The 25,253-nt window shown below is 37.1% G+C and overlaps 1 protein-coding gene and 1 pseudogene across 1 annotated transcript in view; one reads left to right on the top strand and one right to left on the bottom strand.

The window, feature by feature from the left end:
- Window positions 1–25,253, top strand: part of IL23R (interleukin 23 receptor) — a 51,906-nt gene that overhangs the window by 22,658 nt on the left and 3,995 nt on the right. Inside the window, exons 5-9 of the mRNA XM_040470585.1 lie at window positions 1,759–1,904; window positions 7,684–7,840; window positions 20,997–21,086; window positions 23,746–23,851; window positions 24,792–24,882. Of these exons, the coding sequence (XP_040326519.1) occupies window positions 1,759–1,904; window positions 7,684–7,840; window positions 20,997–21,086; window positions 23,746–23,851; window positions 24,792–24,882 (590 nt within the window). The remainder of the gene's footprint in view (window positions 1–1,758; window positions 1,905–7,683; window positions 7,841–20,996; window positions 21,087–23,745; window positions 23,852–24,791; window positions 24,883–25,253) is intronic.
- On the bottom strand, window positions 5,214–5,563 carry LOC121027454 (60S ribosomal protein L36a-like; annotated as a pseudogene).

Here is a 25,253-nt window from a genome sequence, read left to right on the forward strand (position 1 = left end):
GAGGAAGTTTCTAAAAGGGATTTCCATGTGCTAAGGACTCAGATGACTGGAGGCCTAGCTACTGTCAAGCTAGGGTTATTTTTCCCTCTACCAAAGCATTATCATTAAAATGGTAGGGAGTTCCTGGAGATTAGGCTAGTGATAAAATTGCCTTTTTGTAATTTACTAAGATATTTGTAAACTGATGGAGACTACCAATTTAACCATTTGTTTGCTGTCCTTTCCTTTGTTTTTAGGCAGCCAAGAGTGCCTGAGGAATATCATACATATCCCACCTTGCGGGGAGGGGGAGGGTTGTTGTTAGCTTGTGCTTTGCCCTCAGCTTGCCTTATGCCCCCGCATCACTAAGACTATCTTAAATCTGACTTGCTGTTCTATGTACATTTCTCATAGGACTAAAGACTTTTTCTTCCTCCCCAGAGTATTTCTTTCTGCAGAAGGGTCTCCGAATGCTTGTGCTACTAAACTAATGACAGGCCAGACTCAGAGATGGGAGATAAGAGTGGGCGGGTAATTTAGCCTGAGAGTGCTTTAAATGGTCCCAAGTGGTCTCAGAACCCTGGGAATCATTTCCCTGACTACAGAACCTGTGAATACTGATACTTATTACAAGAAGTTTACACTAGCAAAAGGAAATCAACTGTGAAATTCAGATGATAAAATCTTTAATTAGACTCCTTTTGCTACTACTTCTTTCCTATGCTAGCTTTAGCCCAAGGATTATAAGACTGCCCTACTAAACATCAAATATTTAATTTTTATATTTCTCTATAAATCATACATCTGGGTATATAATTTTAGATAATAAGTCATTAATAATAAAACAGTGATATTCCCAAAGAATAATTTATATGCCTAGGATAAATGAAAAGGAAACTAATCATAGAGAGCACTAAGCTACAATAATGGTCCTTAAAAACACACATACAAGGCTATTCAGTTCTTTGTTAAATAATTCGTCTAACAAAGTCATAGGTTTTCATTGTTCTGTTGTGCATATAGGAGAAATGAGAAGTACCAATGATTTTATTCTGTTCAGACACAGCAAGCATATAAGAATTAATACAGTTTAGAAATACAGAGATTCCAGTTACACCACTACTCTTAGTACAACAAAACAACTAGTAAGACAATCCATCAGAATGTCAGTTTCCTTTTGGAAGTTATTATCACAGAACATGACAATAATTGGTAAAGTCTTAGAGTCTTGTGAGACTTGCTTTGTTCAAATCATAGTTTCAAGTATGGATTTATTTTAATAGACAACAAAATAAATTAGCAATAGATTTAATAAAGATAATAAAAATATTATTGTGAAAGATATCAATTTAATGTCTTATCAAATCAGATTCCCCTGATCTAAATTTAGAATGCAAAACTTCATTTTCCCCTAAATAGATGCAGGAAGAAAGGGATACCTTCTTTATCTCTTTTTTACTCTTTTTGTTAATAAGGCCAGGCTTTGGAATTTCATTAGTTCAGGATTATAAGGGAATAGGGGGTGGATGAAAGGTGGACTACAAAAGTCCCATTTAAAAGAAATGGAAAATAGGCTAAATAGAATTTCACTTAACAGCAGCAGTTTTCTCTTACATAATAGGTTAAAAAAGAAAAATATCATTACTTATTAATTAGATCATGACATTGTTTTTTTAGTACTTTGAGTTTTAACATGTCTATATATGGATATAAAGGTTATGATTTCTCCCTAGGCAAGTTTTAAACTGCTGGGTTTTTATTTATTATTATTTTTTCTAGTGATACCTTCTGCATCCATCATTTCCAGGGCTGAGGACATAAATACGACAGTACCCAAGACCGTGATTCACTGGAATAGTCAAACAACAATAGAAAAGGTTTCCTGTGAAATGAGATACAAGTCTAAAACAAACCAAACTTGGAAGGTAAGCTAACTTTCACTGTGCTTTAGCATGTAAGTAAATGAAAGAAAAGCTAACCCACAATGGACTTATGATGATCTACTTTACATGTTTTTATCTGTTTGATATTCAAACCACTATAGTTTGTTGGTTTTTTTAAAAGTAATCGCTATGCCCAATATGGGCTTGAACTCATGGCCCCAAGATTAAGAGTCATGTGCTCTGCCCACTGGTACCCCTCAAACCACTCTAGTTTTAATATTTGTTACCATATGCTTTCAGAATGGAGAGATGTTTCCTGAAAATGTCCTCCTACCTTTATAAGTTGCTAAATAGACAAATGTCCAACTAAGAGAGATGCATCTGTTTGGCTCCTTGTAATTCAGTGCCTCCTAGAGTAAAATTTACATCAGTGATGATGAATATAAAATGTAAGGTTTCCATGCTGAAATTTAATAAGCATCTAGGGTAACAACTGTTGAAAAAGAAAAACTTCAGATTTATGGGTGTCTCCTTTTGAATGAAAAAAAATGCAACTCTAAATGGAAGATTTGTTACTACAATAGGCCTCAGTCTTATGTGAGCCTAAGGTAAAAAGTGAATATCTAAACAAACTAACCATCCTTAAATACCAATGGTAAGTTACCAACTGACTTAGGAGAGGCATAGGTACAAGGTTCGTTAATTAAATCACATGACATGACAGCACCTGTGAACATTATAATAAAAACTCAGTAATTTGAACAATGGGAGAACACTAGTATGACTGAGGGAAAATTTCCAATTTTGGTGTATTTGAAAAGAAATGCCATTTCATATTTTCAAGTACAACAAACTTCATTTAGTCAAAATAATTAAGGCATAGAGTCTCTGGCTTTGCATAATTAAGAGTTATGTATCATGCATGAATTTATCTGCTGTCAGGGAGTAAATGACATGTATTTGGTGATTAGCATGACTCCAAAGCCTCCTATTGTTTCATTATCCCGAACATCAGCTTTGCTGTAGAGCAATGTGTTTAAAGAGTGTCAAGAAGATGAGGGTAAAACTATATTGATTTTATGACATAATTTAAAGACTGTTCTCTAAAATAAATTCATGACACCAACTTGTTTATTTACCCCTGTTCATTTAAGTCAGAAATGTGATCTGAACTTTACAATTGTTTAGATTACACTTACATGTGAATCTGTGCATCATTTGGTCAATTACCAAGTGAAGATCCTGCTGGACTTGTTGACTAAATAACTGTGACATTTGTGTACATAGCAACCCTATGCTTAAAGCCTGGGACAAGCAGGATACAAACAAAACACAACTCCACAGTCAATCCTTTTGCAAATGTGGAATTTAGGTAAATTTGAAAACCCAAATGAAATCCTTAGATTAGTCTTAGATTTTGAGTCAATAGGATTTTATTCCAATAGGACACCTGGTGCCCTTTGTTTAGTGTCCTGGTCATAGGATGATACTGATAATACAAAACTCCTTTATTTGGCATAATTAGGAGAGATTATAGGCTAGAAGAAGGTTTAGAAAATAGAAAGTAATTCTACCATCAATATCTCTGAATAGATTTTCAGAAACCAAGTGTTTTCTGGTTGAAATTCTTGTTCTCTGCTCCCCCTGCTGGTGCTACTCTACCATTGTGAGACTTGGTAACTCAGAAGCAGGCGGAAATGAAGGAGCTGAAAGAATATTTGTTACCTCATATAACCTTCATAACCATCCTTTGGGTTAGGTAAATATCTGCTCCGTTATAGAAATAAGGATGTAGAACTCGAAAGACGTCAAGCCAGGTTTTCCAAACTTACACTGCTAGGACTCTTTTAGACTCTAAATCACTTTGGGCACCCAAAAAATATTTGAAAAATGAAAGAACAGCTTTCTATCCAAAGCCTGTATCCTATCCCTTCTATCATGCTCCCTCTGAATATAACCACTCACACAGAAAAAGATGAATTACCATTTCTATCCAGATGACCCAAGTCCAGTCAGAAAGAGCCAGAATAAGGTTTTTATTCTCAACTTTTGCTACATCATCAATTTATCTGGATCATGCATAAAGTGTGTCTTTGCCTCTTTGTAGGGAGATAGGAAGTCAGAGGCAAGAAGAGGAGGCGATACAAAGGACTACAGATTTGATCTTCCACCTCACCTCTGCCTCCAGGAGATATTACTTGAAGGAGGTTCTTTATTTCTTTAAAAAAATTTTTTTTAATGTTTTTATTTATTTTTGAGACAGAGAGAGACAGAGCATGAGCAGGGGAGGGGAAGAGAGAGAGGGAGACACAGAATCCAAAGCAGGCTCCAGGGTCTTAGCTGTCAGCACAGAGCCCAATGCGGGGCTCAAACTCATGGGCTGTGAGATCATGACCTGAGCTGAAGTCGGACACTCAACCAACTGAGCCACCCAGGTGCCCCAGAAGGTTCTTTATTTCAAAGTGGCAGGCAGCTATGCAGGAAAGCCATGTGACTAAGAGCACAGGCTCTAGAATTCAAAGCCTGGTTCTGCCACTCTCTAGTTATACAACCTTGGGCAAGTTCCTTATCTTCTCTGTGCCTCATTATTCCCATACCTAAAGTAGGAATAAGACAAGCCCCTACCTCATATGGTTGTGGGGATGATCAGTGTAAGAAGCTAGCCTAGATCCTGGAATAGAGTTCAAGTTCAGTAAATGCTGGCTGTTGCTACTTTTCATCTTAACTTCCAGGAAAACCATGCAACAAGTTTGGTAGAGCAAAAGAAGACCCCCTGAAAAATCAAAATTAGAGAACTGAGGTTGCTTTTCATCCCATTTTAGCTAAGTTATTTAGACTATGAAGTATCAAAGGGAACTAGCCAATCCTTCAGGTGATCCTACAAGGCTAACACCATGTGGAGAGTATTTATCTATTTATTGGTTATCTTCATGGACTATCTCTTTGGCACCTCAAACTTGTGTTATAAATTGAGCTCACAACCTTCGTCAGCAATCCTTGCCCACTTCTGTGTACTCTATCTCAGGAGCATTACCATGTTGTATATCTATTTACCTGTTTACACCTCTATTTCCCTGTCCTTTAACTACAAGCCCCTGGAAGGCAGGATGTTCCATAATAATTTCTTGTACCTCCATTGATTTTTACAATGTGTAATTCATGTAGATAACATTTTGAAACATTAGCTATTAATATTGTTTGCCTTTAGTAGGTGCCCAACAATAATGACAGTAAGGCAGGGAGGTCTTTGCTATAAGTTCAAGTAAATGGATTAATAGTGACTCATTTCTCTAATTAAGCTAGACTAGAGTATTGTTATTTTTTTAACATAACCTCAAGATTTTACTGTCTTCATAATAAGACAAAATGTGAAACACAGGACGGGATTACTTGTCCCTTTCTCTTATTATCCCCTCCTCATTCAAAATGCTTGCATCTCTTGATAGCCAGAATTGTCTTAGATCTGCTGTTGGGATCAACACATGCAAGTCTCAGCACAACCTTCTTTGTAGTTTTTAGCCTTTTCCCCCAAAATCGGCTCTATCTGCCCACCAGAGCATAGCCACTTTACTTCCTGTCATAACACTGCTTCCCCTGGGCATCAGAGAATTCTTGCCCTTCTTGTACTGTGCCACTTTGTGGGGTTGGTGCTTGCTAAGCTTCTTACAAAAAATTCAGTGGGTGTCAGAAACATTCACCATGTTTTTAAGAGTACTATCAGCATGGAAAGTGGCAAACTTTTATTCAAGGGCCAGACAGTAAACATTTCAGGCTTTGCAGGCCATAAGGTCTCTGACCCAACTACTCAGCTTTGCATTTGTAGTGTGAAAGCAGCCATAGACAATATACAAATGAATGGGCATGATAAAACTTTAATTTTGGACACTGAAATTTGAATTTCATGTAATTTCCATGCATAACAAAATATTCTTTGGATTTTCTTATAACCATTTAAAAATATAAAAACCATTCTTAGCTCATGGAGCCCCTAAAACCAAGCATTCATTCTTTTCCAGGGAAGGCTAATAGAATAGTAGACAGATAGCAAAGGGTCAAACCCTTGACCTTGAATTTCAAAAGTGTAAATGTGGGGCACCTGGATGGCTCAGTGGGTTGAGTGTGGGACTCTTTTGATTTCAGCTCAGGTCATGATCTCACAGTTGTGAGTTTGAGCCCTGTATCGAACTCTGCACTGACAGTGTGTAGCCTGCCTGGGATTCTCTCTTCCTCTCTCTCTGCCCCTCCCTTGCTCACATGCACTCATGTGTGCCAGCGTATGCACTAAACAAACAAACAAACAATTTCTAAAAAAAAAGTGTAAATGCCGCTATAAGGCAGAAGACTTAGAAGAACATGTGATTAGTCAGAACTAAGTTTCTCAGTCATCACCCCACTCCCTCTCCCACGAAACACTAGGTAAAGATTAACTGGGCAGCAAAACAAGGAAGTTGGAGGGAGGAGGGAGTTAGGAAGAGGAACCAAAAGAGTTTAGACAGTGGTCGGTCACCAAAAAGGGCCCCTTCACCCACGCACGGCCTTGTCCCAGGTAGGGAGTTGGAGGGAGTGGGGATTAGAGAACTGAATAGGTTGGAGACTCTCCTTCCCTCCACCCGATAATGCTCCCAGAAATTTAATGTAACCCTAAGAGGTACCTTACATTGATAGAGGTCAAGTTTGCATGCCCCCCACTTTCAGAATTGAGGTCCTAAATAGAAATGAACTGCTATAAGAAATAAAGTCCTATTTCTTGCACTTGAGATCAAACCCTCTACATAGGCACTCAATTAGGTCTACCTCTCTCAGTGTTTGTTTTAGCCTATGAAAATATCTTGAGGCATCATCTTGTGCTTACAAGACTCGAAGCAGTCACCCGGCTTGCCTCTGCCTCATGGCAGAAACAAGTCTCTTAACAGTTCTGTAAAATTCTTCCATTTTAGAATTCTGGCTCTGCTTTAGTGTATTTCTCTACTTTACAGGGACTTATCTATAAACGTAATGGCAAGAGACATACTAGAGAATAACAACTCCCTTCCAAGAGAAACAAATAGAAGCAGAGTGCATTTGAAAGTCAAACTTTTGCTACAAGTAAAATCTTTCCTGGATCCCAGGAGACCCCCAAATGTTCCGCCAATCATATTTACACAGCAGTAAATTCCAAGGGCCAAGAGTAGAGACACAGCTTATAGAAACTCTGAATGATACTTTATATGAAGCATGACAGATCCCAAGCAGATATTTTCATGAATTTTACATTTTCAGTACATTAAAGGTTTTAAAGATTTATGTTAAGATTGGGTTTTCATAGAAGAATCTCTCAGGAAGGTTGGTAGCTTGCTCGCTTTCTTTCTCTCTTTCTTTCTTTCTTTTTTAAACCTTGACATTTTCAACTTCCTCTTTCATGAGTGTTTGGTAACTCTTTCCTCCTAGTTATTGCCTAAATGCATTTCTAGACACATTTTATGGTTACCTTTCAATCATGCTTCACTTTTTCCAGTCAATCCACTTATCAGAACATACTGAAGGTATGTAAATGCCTTGGTTTCTCTCTCCCAGCTGAACCAGGTTGTTAGGGGGGTCATTTTTCATTATGTTTTATAGCAGGTCATAGTGCCCCAGAAAATGATTTGTAAGTTTAGACCTCGTGTCTTTGATTATTTATGGTCATGTTTTATATAAAGTGCCCTTTTCTTCTTTGTTTCCCCAGGGCCTAGAAGCGTGCCTGGAACATAATAGGTGTTCCATACATGTCTGCCTAAATGGAATAATTATTTGTTTTAAAAGCACACTGTATTGTTTCATTGTTGTTATTCATTCATTTTAGGTTAAAGAATTTGACACCAATTTTACATATGAGCAACAGTCAGAATTCTACTTGGAACCAAACACTAAGTATATATTTCAAGTGAGATGCCAAGAAACAGGTAAAAGGTACTGGCAGTCCTGGAGTTCACCCTTTTCTCATAAAACAACTGAAACAGGTGAGTGTGTTTATATATTTAATCTCTTGGGCTTTTCTTTTGACCTCTGTCTCTTTTAAATATATTTATACTTTTTCTTCTTGACTTGTATCAAATTGACAAAACTATTGTATGGCAGGTGGTGACATTGAAATTGTCATTTTGCTTTGATTTTGTTAAGTCTGACTGTAATTTAGGTAATGGTTCTCAAACATTCTTGGACATAAAAGCCTATTAAAACCAGCTAGTATGCATGTTCACTGTCCCTGCTCCCAGAGGCTCTGTGTTCACAGGTCTAAGGTACTAGGGGTGGGGGGGTGCTCAAGAGTCAGCATTTCTTATAAGCAGCCTGGGACATCCTGAGGCATATAATGATCTAAGATCATTTTTTGAAACGCATTATTAATAATTATGTTAAACTCAAACAGCAACAACAACAAAAACAAACTTCTTACGCTGTTGGTGGGAATGCAAACTGGTGCAACCACTTTGGAAAACGGTATGGAAGTTCCTCAAAAAGTTAAAAATATAACTACCCTATGGCCCAGCAATTGCACTACTAGGTATTTATCCAAGGATACAGGTGTGCTGTTTCGAAGGGACACATGCACCCCCATGTTTATAGCAGCACTATCAACAATAGCCCAAGTATGGAAAGAGCCCAAATGTCCATTGAGGGATAAATGGATAAAGAAGATGTGTTATATATATACAATGGAGTATTACTCAGTGATCAAAAAGAATGAAGTCTTCCATGTGCAACAACATGGATGGGTCTAGAGGGTATTATGCTAAGCAAAATCAGCCAATCAGAGAAAGACAAATATCATATGACTTTACCCATATGAGGAATTTAAGATACAAAACAGATAAACATAAGGGAAGGGAAGCAAAAATAATATAAAAACAAGGAGGGAGACAAAACATAGGAGACTCTTAAATACAGAAAACAAACTGAGGGTTGCTGGAGGGGTTGTGGAGGGGGGATGGGATAAATGGGTAAGGGCATTAGGGAGGACACTTGTTGGGATGAGCACTGGGTATTATACGTAGGGGATGAATCACTGGAATCACTTCTGAAATTGTTATAGCACTATATGCTAACTAACTTGGATGTAAATTAAAAAATAAACAAGTAAATTAAAAAAAAAGATCTGGTGAATACACACACCACATACATATACACACAGTGAGATATTACTCAGCCATCAAAAAGAATGAAATCTTGCCATTTGCAACAAAATGAATGGAGCTAGAGTGTATTATGCTAAGTGAAATAAGTCAGAGAAAGACAAATACTATATGATTTCAGTCATATGTGGAATTTAAGAAACAAAACAGATGAACGTACAGGAAGGGGAAAAAATAGAGACAAGGAAAAAAACTATAAGAGACTCTTAACAATAGAGGACAAACCAAGGGTGGACAGAGGGAGGTGGGTGGGGGATAGGCTAAATGGGCGATCGATATTAAGGAGGACAATTGTTATAAGGAGCATTAGGTATTATATGTAAGTGATGAGTCACTAAATTCTACTCTTGAAACAAATATTACACTATATTTTAACTAACTAGAATTTAAATAAAAATTTGAAAAGAAAAAATGGATTAAAGACCTAAATGTAAGACAGGAAACCATTAAAGTCCTAAAAGAAAACTTTGGCAGAAAGCATTTGGACATCAGCTTTCGCTATATTTTTTTGGATCTGCCTATTCAGGAAAAATAGAATATTAGCTATAAAAAAGCACAAAATCTTACCATTCACTACAACATGAATGTACTTAGGGAGTATTAAGTAAGTCAGAGAAAAAGAAATACCATATGATTTTACCTATATGTGGAACCTAATAAATCAACAACAAAAAAAGAGACATACTCATAAATACAAAAAGCAAATGGGTGGTTGCCAGAGGGGCCGGTGAAATATGTAAAGGAAATTAAGAGATACAAACTTCCAATTAAAAAGGCAACTGCACTTGGAGCACCTGAGTGGCTCAGTCGGTTACGCGTCCAACTTGGGCTCAGGTCGTGATCTCACGGTTCGTGGGTTCCAGCCCCAGGTCTTGCTCTGTGCTGACAGCTCGGAGCCTGGAGTCTGCTTTAGATTCTGTCACCCTCTGTGTGCCCCTCCCCGGCTTGCACTCTGTCTCTTGCTCTGTCTCCAAAATAAATAAACATTTAGAAAAAAAAAAAAAAGTAAATACACTTAAAAAAAAAAAAAGAGTTACATTAAACTCTTTAGGCCACTCTGATGAAATATATTTTAAGAGAGACACAAATCAAATCATATCAATAAATATTGATTACCTACTGTATGCAAAGCAATCATAAAGTTAAAATACTTAAACATGGGATTATTTAATTCTCAGCATGATCTAGCTGACCTATTGTTTATCTTTAGATATATTCCTGCTCTTAATATTATTAGTTTAATTTTCTATCCATTACATGTCATTCAATAAAATCTTGGCCAAATAGGCTTCAATAGTAAGCAAAGTGAATCTATTACAATTATCTTAATACTTCATAATGACCACCATTAACCTCAAGATGTGTCTCCCTATTGTAGGTAGCTTGTACCCAGACTGAATTTTTTCTTTTCAGAGCACTTAATTATAATCACAGGATTGTTAATACCATCTTTGTTATAATAGAGGAGTTGGAACTGAGTTTTATGTTTTCAAAGCACTTTGGCAGACATTATAAATGTTGATTGCTGCCAAATAAGCAGAGGGAGACAAATGGCAGACTAGCTAAACAGTTCTTTTGGCGCCCCCTAATGCCCAAATCTTAGAAATGCATTACCAAGGGAATAATTTGCAATTCAAGGGGATAATTTGAGTATCCGTTCTTTTTAAAAAGTTGGTTATTAATTTAATATTTTCTTTCTTACGTTTATATTGTTAAAAGTTCTTAGTACTTTAGGTGGCATCTTATAATAGTCAGAATTTAGTTGATAGCTCAATTTTTTTAATGAAATTTAGAAATGTCTAGCAAGATTATTCAAACTGATACCTAACATTTACTTACCATTTGCAAAGTACTACTATGTATAAGCTTGTTTGATCTTTACACCAGCCATATTTAGTAGTCTATTGGCACCATTTTACAAATGAGAAAACTGAGGCATGACTTTCTAAATAGCACATTGCTAGTGGCTGATAGCACCTAAACTAGAACAGAAGTTCATCGATCTCTTCCTTTAACCAGTTATATCAAAGTGGAGGAGCAGCTTACTAAAGTATTCTACAAGTATAGGACCACAAATGTTCTCCTTTAAAGGCAAAGGTCTTAAACATCAGATGGAAGAAAATAGAAACCACAGCAACCCTACAATAAGTATAAATGTAAAGTCTTGGTTTCCTAAGTGGGCAGTGGGCGGGGGGGAGCACTTAAAAGGCAAAACTGCTTTTTAGAATTAAATATCCTTGAAAACTTGCATCTATCCAATTTGTTAGCAGAGGAACCATAAATTTTTCTTCTGGTACAAATTTCTTCCAAGACACATTAAATGACAAACAGTGAATATGAGTTAGGAAAGTGCTAATATTAAATGTTTTGGAAAATTTCTTTTTTTTTTTTTTGTTTGCAAAAGCAATGCAAATTTATTGCAATATACAACCTAGGAATAACTGCTGTTTATATTTTAATGAATTTAACGCCAGTTTTTTCTTATGCACATATGTTTTATTACTGAAGTATAATTAACATACAATGATATATTAATTTTAGGAGTGCAGCACTGATTCAATAATTCTGTACAGGATTCAGTGTTCACCACAATAAGTATAGTCACCATCTGTCATCACACAATGTTATTACATTATATACCATATTCCCTATGCTGTACTTTTCATCTCCATGACTTATTTTATAACTGGAAGTCTGTACCTCTTAATTCCTTTATCTCTTTCATCCACCCACCTCCCCTCTGGCAACCACCAGTTCTTTGTATTTAAGAGGCTTTGTTTGTTTGTTTATTTGTTTTCTTTTTTATATTCTATATAAGTGAAATCATACGATATCTGTCCTTCCGTGTCATTTTTCTTAACAAGTGGTGTTGTGGTATATTGTTTCATATCGTGATTTTCTTAGTTTACCTTGTTGAGTTAAAAGAAACTATTTAATGGCCACACAATGTATGGATGCGCTATAATACATTTAATCATTTCCCTGTTGCAACACTCTCTAGGTTATTTATTTTTTCCATTGTCAATAAACTTCTTAGAATAGCTTTTTATATAAACTCTCCTTATGTATTTAGATTTTATTGGATCTAAGTTTAAGCACATTTTAAGATGTGTGATGCAAATTGCCAAATTGCTTTTTAATAAATCTTTAATATTAATTGTTTTTTAAAATGATATCTAAGAAAGGACATTCATTTAGTGATTCATGAAATATTCAATTAGCCTCTACCGTGCATCAGGCACTTGCTATGTACTAGCAGAATCTCAGTAAAGAAAGGAGACAAAGATCTCTGAATTTTAGAAAAGACAGTCAATAAAAACAATGATAAAAATATAAATTACATAGCACTATAAATATCTTATCTGCTTGTAAGAATCAAACCTCACAACTGAAGTTTGAATTGCTTCACAATCGAAAATATTAAAAGATACAGTTTCTATAATACTTTAGTTAACCAACTTGTTTGATAATGAGGCTTTTTGGCCAGCCAATTTTTCCCAGTAATTAAAAGTTTACTTATTTATGAAGAAAGACAGCCCAGCCAATAATGATCCCTCCATGCAGAAATTTGCTGTTTTACTCTCTAAATTCCTCATGTGTATATCACTGAATTGATTTATCTCAAAGCAATGTGTTTTCAAAATTATGCCTAGATAGTACTGCAGATCATGCAGTGGATATGGCTTATCCTTCAGACCCCAGCATCCTCCTGTATCACTTTCTTTGGTCTTTAAAAACCTAGTCCAAAAAAACCCCAAACAAACCCATTTAATGTAAGAGTTAAATTATTTATTAGACTTATTCTCTTTTCCTTCCTTAGAGTATTTGGACTTTAATAGAAAAAAAGTCTTATAGTAAAAAAAAAAAAAAAAAAAATCAACCTCAGAATATAATATTAGACTTTACCAAACACACAGGAGAAGTTTCTCTAGATTAGAAACTCATATTTTTCTACCTGGTATACATAATGTATACAAATAATATGAAATACTAATATATAATATATAAATTATATATAATATAGTACAATTTATATTGTATATTATAAAATATGTTATACATAATACATAAGTTATATATAAAATATATAAATATAAATAATATAAATAAATAATAGCTAACATTTATTGGATGTGTTGGGTATGTGGTAAGCATTTTACATATGAATTGTCCTTTACTTATCACTAAAGCCCTATAAAATTATTATTCCAATCATACAGAAGAAGGAAATGAGGCCCAGGGAGATTAAGCAGTTTTGTTAAATGTTATAAAGCTGGGAACAGTAAAGCCAGGGCAGAACACATACTGTAAGTTTCTAGCACTGTAACTCTACCAGTTTCCTTCCTAAGACACCTAAGAGGGCCTTGTGTCAGCCTCCCCTCAGCCACCTAACCAAACCCTCCTCTACACATTAGCTAATAATAAAAGGATGCCAGCAAAAGTTCACTTTTAATGTAATGTTTGTTATGAAAATGCAAATACATGAGAAAGGAGGGACCCACTGATGCTATCAGCTAATTGTATATTGGCCTGAATACAAGATGTGGAAGTAGGTTTGGGTTATGGTAATGAAAATGTAACTATAGGACTCCAGGAACCAAGAGAATAAAGAATAGGATGGGGCAGTCTGAGATGAAGACAAAGTATAGGTGAAAAGGTGTCTCTGTTAAAGACAGGACCACTACAGGGCAGTTCATAATGTGTTTTTCCAGCTGGTCCTGCCTGGTCCAGTAAAGTGTCTGGAAAACAGTGCTTCTTGAGTGGAGTCTGTGGACCATCTGCATTAGAAATGCTTGGGTACTAGTTTAAAATGCAAATTGCTGAGCCTCTAGCCAAGTGAAACTTCTGCAGTAAAGTGTAAGAACCACTGCTCTAGAGGTTAGACACACCCTTTAAGAGGGAGAAGTGTCATGAAAAATGGCATAGGGTGTGGGCAGGAAATGTGGACAGGAAGGGGGAGACCAAATTGCCCAAGCCATTGCCTTAGTAATAGGGGTTTGAGGGGGTCAGAAAAGGGTGGGTACATGAGAATTTCAGGACATTACCTACAGTACTATCTGGACATCTCTGCTTCTTCTTCCTGACCACCGCTTCGCTTCATGAGTTGCTTAGCACCCTAGCCCCACCTTGGCAGCCTAGGATCCCCAGAAGCACAGGATGTACTCTGCCTAGCCCCTGTCCTGCCTCTGGATATGAGGCTTCAGCTGAGGCTCTGAGAACCACTGAGGGCTGCTGAAGTTGAAGCTTCTAGACCACCAACCTGCAAAGTCACTGTAAAAATTCCTGGGGTTTTTAAGCAGTACAGAAAGAGCCCCAAAGGAGAAAAGATCATTTGTGAGTGTAGAAAACCAACACTAAAAATGTGAAAGTCAGTTCCCTAAATTCCATACTACTGATATACAAAAAGGTGAAAAGATGACTGCTAAGCCAGAGTGTTGTTCCACTCTGCTGCAAACCAATCTCTTTGCAATGAAGGAAAGGCATAGGCTCTATAATCCCTTTAATGACAAGTCAGAGGCCTGAGGGAAGGGCAGTCACATTTCATAACGATTAATTAACTTGCTTGAATTGCTACCTGAAGTAGGAAGGTTTCCCAGAGAAATCATATTCTTTTTTTTTTGACAATTCTCCAGAGGAAGGCAAGTATGAGCAAGATATTAAATCACATTGTGTTTTGTTCTCACAAAACAGCATTGGTTGTTCCATTACCAATGACTCCTTAAAAATTCTCGTTAACTTTTCAGAATTTTTAGGGACTACAAGAGAAAAAAAGAAAACAAATGTTACATCAATGGAACTAAATATAAGTGATATTAAATAGAACACAGATTAGAAGCTACTACACAGAATTGTACTTTTCAAAAATTCCATTATTTGTGTTTAGGGGTTTCTGATTCATTCATACTGAGATGGATTATAAATGTGTACATTCATGGTTACTAAACGGGTTTAAACAGACAGTGTTCCCTGAAATACTAATCAGTTTAGACTCTTAATATGGATTTATTTAATCTTCTTCATGTCCTATCCCTAATAAAGAACCAGAGTTCTGTAGAATTAAAAAAAAAAATGTATAAGAGCTTTATAATCTCTGAGGTTCACAATATCCACTAATAAAGAATACAGATTATGCTTTTCTATGAGGAAGTAATAACCTTCAGTATTAGTTTCCTATTGCTCTTTAAACAAGTTATTACAAACTTTAGCCAAATACTATGTGGCTTAAAACAATACACATTTATTATTTTTTAATTCTGGAGGTGAAAAATCCAAAATCAGTATCACTGGGGCTAATGTCAAGATATCAGCAAGGCTATGTTCTTTCTGGAGGCTCTAGGAGAGAATTAGTTTCATTGCCTTTTCCAGACTTTAGAGGCCACCTACGTTTGTTGGCTTGTGGCCCCACCTTTCATCTTCAAAGCCAGAAGCATAGCATCTTCCAATCTCTTTCTCTTTGACTCTGACCCTACTGCCTTCTTGTAAGGACTCCTGTGATTTCATTGTACCCATCGCTATAATCTAGGATAATTTCCCCATCTCAAATCCCTTTTGCTATATAAATTAATCTATTCAAAGTTTCCAGGGATTGGGACATGTACACTTTTGGGGGGTAGGGAGGTCACTATTTGTCCTACCACATTTCCTCACCTAGCTACCCCACCACCTATTATTGCAATTTTTACTAGTCATTGTGATTTGGTGCCAGCAAAAGCAGTCAAAAAAATTCTCTCAAGCAGAAATATTAGAAAGATAGCTAGAAATCAGTAGGCAAACAGTCACAAGTAGGATACAAGGGAGAGCAGAAGCCAGAACCACAGCCAAAATTGTAGTCCGGAAGACTCTGGTGAGGACCCCATAGCTGGCACTGTGGTCACTAACACTGCCTGTCTTTTGCCCTGCCTGGACTCCCCGTGGTGCTACTGTTACCAGACCTTGCATATAGCTGCTGCTATAAATAATTTCCTGGAACTGAGTAGTGTGCCAGTGGAGAGAGGAAAGCATCTGTTCAGGTAGGTTTAGGTCATCTGCTTATAGCTACTTGCTGGCAATGGGGAGAGGGAATCTTTGTTCCATTGAGGCTTCCACAGTGGGAAACCTTTCCTGCTTCTTACCTGTTCTAGGATGCCCACAAGGAAATATGTCCTGGTGCTGAGCAAATAAAAAGTGGTAAATGTCTACTAGACTATTTAGACTCAGACATAGGCACATGCTATGCTTGGGAGCAAAGTGGTACTTTTGAAAAATCTTAAACTACTGAGTAAGACTCAGAAGCTGCCCATTCCTGCATATAAGGTTTTGTTACACTTTGACATCAGATCCACGGCTCTGTGTATTCTATGTGACTTAGGAAAATTCCCTGAGTTGGCTGCTGCTTTTCACTTTTTCCTCTTCTTCATCTTTTTCTTTAACCATATGATCACCATACATATATTTCTCACTTTCTCCTCCCTCTACATACCAAGTACTTAGAGTTTAGGAATATAAGCATGAAGATAATCCTGTGGATACGTCTAGGCACACCTTCCTATTCTTACTACACAAGGATGACATTGTAACTCATAAAATGATTCATCATTTGACTTGTTTTTCCAGATGTGGTAATGAGTTTGTTCTGACATATCACTTTCCCTGCCCTGGGCTTCTGGTGCCTATTCAATAGGTCTGGCCATCATCTTCTGCTTTGACGACTGACTGGGAATAGTGTCAAATCTTTACCTTTAGCCCAATAATGTTGAATTCCAACCCTAGAACTAAACTGGCCTGGGAAGACAGCACATAAACACCATGGAACATCTAAGATTGTTAGAAGAAGGAGATTAGAAAGAGAGAACACAAAAGGAGATGTTTATGTTAAGAAAAACCATTTGAAAAACATACTCTTGGTCTCTTTTAATAGGTCTCCTCTTGTATCTAGAGCCTACTGAAAAAAAAAAAAAAGTCTATAAACGTCCCTGTATCAGCTCTGGTCAAAACCTTTAAGATGTAGGCGTTGGGTAGTGTGGCTTTGACACCATGATTGGCAAAGGCAAAAGTAAATAAAGAAGACTTATAAATGTCCATACTTATTCATCGATTACTATTAATCTATTAGTAATTCCACTAATAGAAATCTAGACTTAGTAAATAAGCAGAGATATGGAAAAAAGATTTATGTATAATGATATTTATCCAAAAACTAATTATAATAGTAAGAATTTTGAAACAATCTCAAAGCCCAATAATAGCAATAGCTAATGCTTATTAAGGTTTTAATTAGTGTAAAGCATAGTACCAAGTACTTGATATGAACTATCCCATTAGACCTCAGGGGTGAAGTACTATGTTATTATCCAGTTTTACAAATGAAGAAACTAGTCAGAGAGGGGTTCAGCAACTTACCCAGAGCCATGCAACTCCCGGAGCCAGGATTTGAATTGAGTTTTGTCTGAATCCAAAGACGGTGTTTGAAACCACCAAGCTATACAGTTTCTCAATAGGGGGACGATTGAATACCGTACAAACATGATGAAATATTAAATTGCTATGACAGTTTTGAACAGTTTTTAATAAAATGATGAAATGTTCATGACACAATATTGAAAGAAAAGAAAAAACAAGACACGATATTTAGATCATAAAGAGAATGATCTCCACTAGGGTACAGATATACACAAAAGACTGTTAACAAATACATTAAAAAAGTGATTGCTTCTAGTTTGTGAACAAATATAAAATTGCACTTTCTTCTCCATACTCTTTTATACTTTTCAAGCACCCTACAATTAGCATGCCTTGCTTGTATAATCAAAGAAAATAGCTGGCTTTCAGATGGAAGTTACCATAGGATGGAAGATTCTAGGGTCAGTGCTAAGTGGGTCAGCCCAACCACAGCCCATTGTGGTATGGGATGGAGTCCTACAAGGCCAGGCAGTTCTCATACACTGTGGCCAGCCCCTGGAGGAGCAGTGGCTAGGTCTCAGCATAGGAGCAGCTGTTTGCAGGACCAACTCACCTGCCCCACCCAGAGCCATCCTGCTGCAGAAGTGAGGTTCTTAATTAACGGAGCCAGTGACCAGCACAGACCACATGTCAGGACTGGATGGGAATTTTCACTCTTTGACCTCTACCTAGGTGACTTTGGGCAAGTCATCTATCCTTTTTACTACACCTCTGTGTCCTCATCCATGAAACGAGGACAACAGTATTTTCTAACTGATTTGGTTGTTGTAAGGATTAAATGACAGGAAACATGTAAAGTCTAGTACATTACCTTGAGCATAATCAGTACTCAATGAGTGGTCACTTTAAAAGAATAATAAAACACACTAGGCAGACATAGAGGGAAAAGACTGAGGAGTCAGATTTCGTATCATCCCTCAGAAACAGATAAAATACATTATTACTAAAACCAAGAACTTTTGAGATTTGATGCAAATAGTCTAGCATCTGATGAGCCACAGAATGTAGTTATGTGCTTCAAGTTCTTTTCCAAGAATAGGAAACTACATTTTTTTGCTTAAAACTACTCCAAACTCCCTCTAATTTTCATTTAAACACACTGTCTTCAGCAAGACTAGTTCTAAAGTCCAATACCAGTGTGTATAAGCTATATAAAAACTCTTCCCAAATTAGAGATAAAGTGAGTTTCTGAGTATACCCAGGTATGTGTGGTGAGAAAAACAAGCAGAGACAGAATTGTCTCATTATGGACCTAGCACCACAGATATTAAATTAATAATGAAAATATCATGAGATTTTTCTAGCACATTTGGTAATACGCTGATGATTAGAGCTGATAGAAACAATGTTTTTCAGTTATAAAGGTTCTGTGTGTGTGTACATCATTCTGTGTTTGTGAACCCTTTTCTGTGTTAAATGCCTGGAAATTATTTGAAATACTTGAAATACTACTGGCAAAAGGATCAAGGGGATAGGATTAGGGATGGTTATTTTTCTCTCTCTTTTATTCTTCCTCTTAATTTTTTTGTCTCTATAAGGTTACTGCTCTCATACTGATTAATATTAAGTACAATTTAAAAAGAAATGACCCAGCCACTTGGTGTCAGTATACCATGAAGAATATAGTCTAGTATGGATGGCTTCATTTCAGTCCTGTGCTTAAACATTTTGTCATTGGCTTGATTTCTTCTCTGACAATCTTATTTATAAATCGTCTCACTTCAGATATTTGATTCCTTGTGAAATTACCCTCTGATAATTATTTTAAATGTCATTTTAAATGACTTTAATCTAATTTAAATGAGTGCATCTGGTTGATTCGCAACTCTGATAACAAAAAGGCCCTAAAGGATGATTGTGTTTATTCTATTAGGGCTAATAAAGCCCTAGTTAGATATAAACATTATTTTTATGTGGTACAAATTAATAACTGAAGTTTCATTGCTAAATAACTACCTGTAGTTTATACAGCAGAATTAAATTAACCTGCATTAAAAGCCAACAGCACCACATATTACTTTTAAATAAAAATGCTACTTTTAAAATAATGTAAGTGAAAACAAAAATAATCTAGCAACATATGCTACAAACCCGTGATCTTGCCAAATTGAAAATTGTGTTACATTTTAAAGTAATATTTTTAGTCTTAAAATTTCAAAATAATGTAGATGCAGAGTCCTGCCTGGGCTCCCTGGGAATGAACATAGCCTACAAAATACTAATTTTGATAAATAAACCTGGCTGGTGACCACTGGGGCATAACCTTTCTACCTCGGAGTCTGATGGAACCACATACTTGGGAACAAAAGAGATTTGGTGAAGCACTGAGAAACCAGAAAGAATTTCTGATTTGTTACAATTCACTGTTGCAACATTTTCCTCTTGCTATAGAGAAGACAGAATAAAAACACAGAAAAGTACTTTTGGCTCTTCTGATGTTTTCACCTTCTAGAATTCACTACCCATTGTTCTTAGAAAACTACTGAGCCTGTACCTGCACCCAGATTGACCTTTTTCAAAAATTTCCAAAGACCATAGGAACCTTTTTATTGAAACTCCATGATATTTTTTCTCAAAGAGAGTTGTCTGGGCCACATAGCTTGTTATACAAGCCTGTGATATCACAGTGGCAGTTAAGCCTGCCTCAAGTTGTGATTTCTCCCAGGCCCCACAAGTAATTCCTCAAAAGGAAGAATTTGAACACTGAAATCAGAATAATTGAATACATAGGGCTTGAGGCACCCTTGGGAATCCAGGGCTTAGAACCATTTTCAGGAATGTCTTCTGTCAGTTAGCAGAATAGTGTCCTTGAAGTCACCTCTGGCAGCTTTTAATTGTCAGGAGAAAGGAGCCGGGTAAGAAAGCTCCAGGACTCCTTTGAGTCCAGACTGAAAGCAGGTTAGCTGCCAAGGCTGTTCACCACACCCTGGTCAGAAGCTCTCATTAGCCGTGACCTGACAGTCTTTATGACTAGACAGAGCTGGCCAGGATCTTTGCCAGTGGGAAAGGAGCAGAGGGAAGTCATTAATAGCATTCCACCCCTGTGTTATAACCTCAAAGTGTCTGCTAATCAAAAATGAGCTTCTTATATGGAGCCAAGATAGTGTTCACCAACAGCATCTCAAAGATTGTGCAAAGGCAAAAGTGACACATCTTGGAGGCTCTTAAGGAAACTTAAAATTTATTGCATCATCTTTGGAAGGAATCAAGGAGAGACCAGTTGTTGTGTTTTTTGTTTTTTGTTTTTGTCAGTGAATTAAATAAAGCTCCTTGGTATTTTTTGCCTAGAAGCCTCATGAAATTAGAGGATATACCTTGAGGTTTTATAAACTCAAGTTAGTTTTCATTGTCCTTTCAGTGTTTAGGATTTGACAAATTAAAAGGAGGGAAAAAGACACACATACTGAAAAGCCTTTGTTTTTATTCCACTTACAAGCCTATTCAAGTTTACTTTAATCATCTCCAAACAAGTGAAAATGGGTAATTCAGAAACTGAATAACCTGAATGCAAATGTAAGAAGTTCACTCTGTTTTCTTTTTGTTTAAGTCCCCCAGGTCACACTGAAATCATTCCAACATGATACTCAGAATTCTGGGCTTCTAATTGCTTCCATCTTTAAAGGACACGTTACTGCTGGTAAGAAAATACTACTTAGGTTTTTTGAGTAGTCTTTACCAATCATTCATTTGAACCCTTCAACTGAAAAATCATGTGCCAGGCATAAATTTCTTGAGAATAAGACATCACATGAGCTTTCTGTATGGAAATTATTAATAAAGATCCACGTAAAACTGAATTTAAGCAACGGTTTAGGTGGACTTTGCCAGCTTCTGCTATGGTTTGGATACATTTTCATTTCAATAGGTGCTAGGGCTCAAGACCCCAAAACTCCTAAAAAAAACAAACAACAACAACAACAACGTAATTTGAGTGTCTACTATGTGGTAGTTGGTTGTATACATTTGTTCAGTTTTCAAAACAACCAGGTAAGGTAAGTGTTATGTATCTATTTTATAGATGGGAAAACTGGAGCTCAGAGAGGCTGAGGAACTTGTCCAGGTTCACAATAAGTGACAGATCAAAATTCAAATCCTGTTTTTCAAATCCTGAAGCCTGTACTCTTTCTTTTGTACAAACTAGCTCCTGTTTTGTTAGTGTGATTCAATATTTTCCATTGATGAGCTTACCTAAATGTTTTAGGCATTAAAAAATTATGCCATCGTGTATGTGTAATGGACAAATATAACTCTAAATAGAAATTTCAAATTAAAAAACTTTAGGCATAACTATTTCACCACTGACCACTGGTAGACCACTTATCTCCCTGCATAGAAATCTGGCAGGAATAAGGGCACCTGGGTGGCTCAGTCAGTTAAGCCTCTGACTTTGGCTCAGGTCATGATCTCACGGTTGGTGGGTTTGAGCCCCGTGTCAGACTCTGTGCTGACAGCTCAGAGCCTGCAGCCTGTTTTGGACTCTGTGTCTCCCTCCCTCTCTGCCCCTCCCCTGCTCACTCTCTCAACAAATGAATAAATATTTTTTAAAAATTAAAAAAAAAAGAAATCTGGCAGGTATAGTACCAGAATTTTTGCAGGTTACATTGACAGTCTTTGGACTTCCATTCATTTGTTTCACAAATATTCATTAAGTAACTACTGTGTGCCAGGCACTGTACTGGATGGGAAATCAGCAGTGAAAAAAAATGAACAAAGCCCCTGTCTTCATGGAGCTTCCATTTTAGACAGTTGAGGAGAAAAACAAAGAGGAAAACAACAACAAGAAAAGAGTCAGGTGGCAGTTAAGTCTTATAAAGAAACATGAAGCAAGGTGAGGCCACTCTGAATTTAAACATGCAAATCAATGAGCCAAGTGTTTTGGCTCAGTACATATCCTTAATTACAGATGCCTCCCCAGGCCTGCCCCTTGATAGTTCTGTGGGAACTGGGGAGGTCAGGAGCTCATGGCGGCCCTATTAAGATAGGTGTTATAGTCTCTATTTTCCAGAAGAAGAAATTTGAGTTTCAGCAGGCTCATAATTATGCCCTGAGGTTACAGGGCTGGTAAGGGCAGAGTCCAATTTGAACCCAGGTATCTCCAGTTGCCTCTTGATCACTCTGCTCTATCCTTAGACCCCTATGCCTGGCTGCCTGGCCCCATGTTATTAGGGGATTCTCTAGTCTTTCCCAGGCACTAACCCCCAAGGGTATGTGGCACCCACTACCTCCCATTAGTTGTGTGAAATCTTCAGCAATAGAATTCTAGTCCTAGGAAAACATTAATACCATATCCCCCTAGCTCTGGAGCAAGCTAAACTACACTGGCCCAACCCCTGAACACCGGTTGGTTTAAGGACAGGGGCCAGATAGCCTGGAGACCCCTAAGCGTATGGCAGGTGCAGCTGGAAAATAACGAGGGCAGGGCCAGTGAAGTGTCTGCCACATGGTAAGTATCTGATAAATATTTGCCAAATGGAGTGAGGAAGTGGGGAAGGAGAGTGGAAAGGAGGCCAAAAACCCATCATCACTCAGAACAAACTCCACTGTGGCAGACAAGTCTCAATTATAGTCTGTATTTGAAAATTGAAAATAGGATTTTTTTTTTCATGTACTAGGGAGAAAATGTGATGAGCCTAGTAGGTAACATGTGTTGAATATATCATATTAATTATTTAAGGATTTTGGGTGATTAATTAAGCTTCAAAATGTAAGGAAAGCATTGCTTTTAAAATAAAATGAGTGCAAGATATATATCAATTTGCATTTCTTATATATTGTTTTAGGTTGTTTCTGTTTCTCAGCAGAAAAAAACTCATGAACAATAAATTTTGAAGAATGGTGACAAGTTGCACATTAACTTCTTTCTTGCTCAGAATTTTAAAAAGAAAACCCAAAAAACCTCAGCTGTGATTGTGGCTACCTTTAGACTCTGTTACCAGCAACTGGGAATTCTTACTTGTGTCAGACAAAACAAATGAGATTCATCATTAAACCCTTTTATATAAAATATGCATGCACAAGCTCAGAAAAATATCTAATGCTGACCACAATTGCCAGAGATGCACTTCTAGAAACCCATTGGTACCAGATACATGCAGCCCAATTTTCTCAAATAAAAGATATTGTGCAGTTTGGAAGGGCTGTCACTGTACACACAGCCTAAGGGAAAGGTTAATTTTGTTCTCCCCTTCCTTTTTTTCCTTTGAGATCAATGACTTTTGCTTGGCACAGAGAGAACAATGATTCAGACATCCCATGGACACTAATGCTTAGCTAAAATTATTTTTCTCTCCTTTCAGACAACAGGCAACAAGACATTGGATTTTTATTGGGAATGATCTTCTTTGCTGTCATGTTGTCGATTCTTTCTTTGATTGGGATATTTAACAGATCTCTCCGAACTGGGTATGTTTTCGTAGAATTTCTGTTTTCTAATTTATACCAAACCTAGTCAATTAAGTTATTTACTAGGAAAACCCATCAACATTTTTAATCAGAGAAAGACAAAAATAAAATGAGCAGTGTTTAATGATTACCGACCCATGCCAAACTCTTTACACATGTCATTGATTTAATCCTCACAATGACCCTGCTGGAAACCCGAAGGTCTATTTTACAGATCATTTCCTTTAGGCTTCCAGAGGTTACGTGGTCAGCCCAAGGTCACTGAGCACTAACCCAGGAGCCCAGAACTGGCTGATATCACAAGTCATGTTTTCTCCTTCACTACACAGCCTGCTCACAGTGCCCTCAAGTTTATCTACAGTGCCTGGATTCTTTTTTTCTTTCTTCCTTTTTTTTTTTTCAAATGTTTATTTTGAGAGAGAGAGAGAGAGGGAGAGAGAGAGAGGGAGAGCATGAGTGGGGGAGGAGAAGAGAGAGAGGGAGAGAGAGAGAGTCCCCAGCAGGCCCTGCCCTGCCAGTGCAGAGCCCAACACAGGGTTCAATCCCAGACACCGTGAGACCATGACCTGAGACTTAACCAAGAGTCAGACACTCAACTGGCTGAGCCACCTAGGCACCCCTGCTTTGCCATATTTAACGTGCGTACAGTTTTACTTCAGGGTGGCTCTCCCACTTACCTTGAATCTAGTGTGAGTGTTTCAAAATGTTCTGCCTCATTAGAGAAAAGCAGAGCAATAGAGAGAGGAGAAAAATCTGAAAAGACATTGAAGCAACTTCCCACTTAACTTTCTAAAGTAAGAGATGGAAATCTGCATCAGGAAGTTTAATCTTTATTATGCATTCCCCTCCCATTCCAGTTGATTTCCTCATCTCCTATGTGATTGCCTGAATCAATCCTAAAGTAAAATGCTTCTTCTAATGTGTGATATTTGTTTCCTAGAATTAAAAGAAGAATCTTATTGCTAATACCAAAGTGGCTTCATGAAGATATTCCTAATATAGAAAACAGTAGTATCGTAAAAATGCTACAGGTAACCAAACACCATCAAATAAAAACTAAGTGGCGGCTAAGACCAAAAGAGTAATCCAACAATTAGAGTAGAATTTCTGTTCAAATAAATGTGTGTACATTTTAGCATAATTGTATAAACACATGTCAAAACAGAATTATACATATTTCAAATTATACTTAAGAGAGATAAGGGAATAAAGTTAAGGGAAGGAAAGAGAGAAGGAAGAAAGAAACAATGCTATTCAAAAGAGAAAAGTAAAGAGGAAGCTTGTGGGCCAAGTGTCAGTCACGTGATGGCCAAAAGCTGATGGCTGACTTCAGCGACAGGAGGAGTGCAGAAAAACTCAACAAAATGAGGCTTAAAGACACAAAGGGGCTTCTGTTTTACAT

Source organism: Herpailurus yagouaroundi, unplaced genomic scaffold (assembly GCF_014898765.1).
Source record: "Herpailurus yagouaroundi ecotype Mexico unplaced genomic scaffold, PumYag 77, whole genome shotgun sequence".
NCBI lineage: Eukaryota > Metazoa > Chordata > Mammalia > Carnivora > Felidae > Herpailurus > Herpailurus yagouaroundi.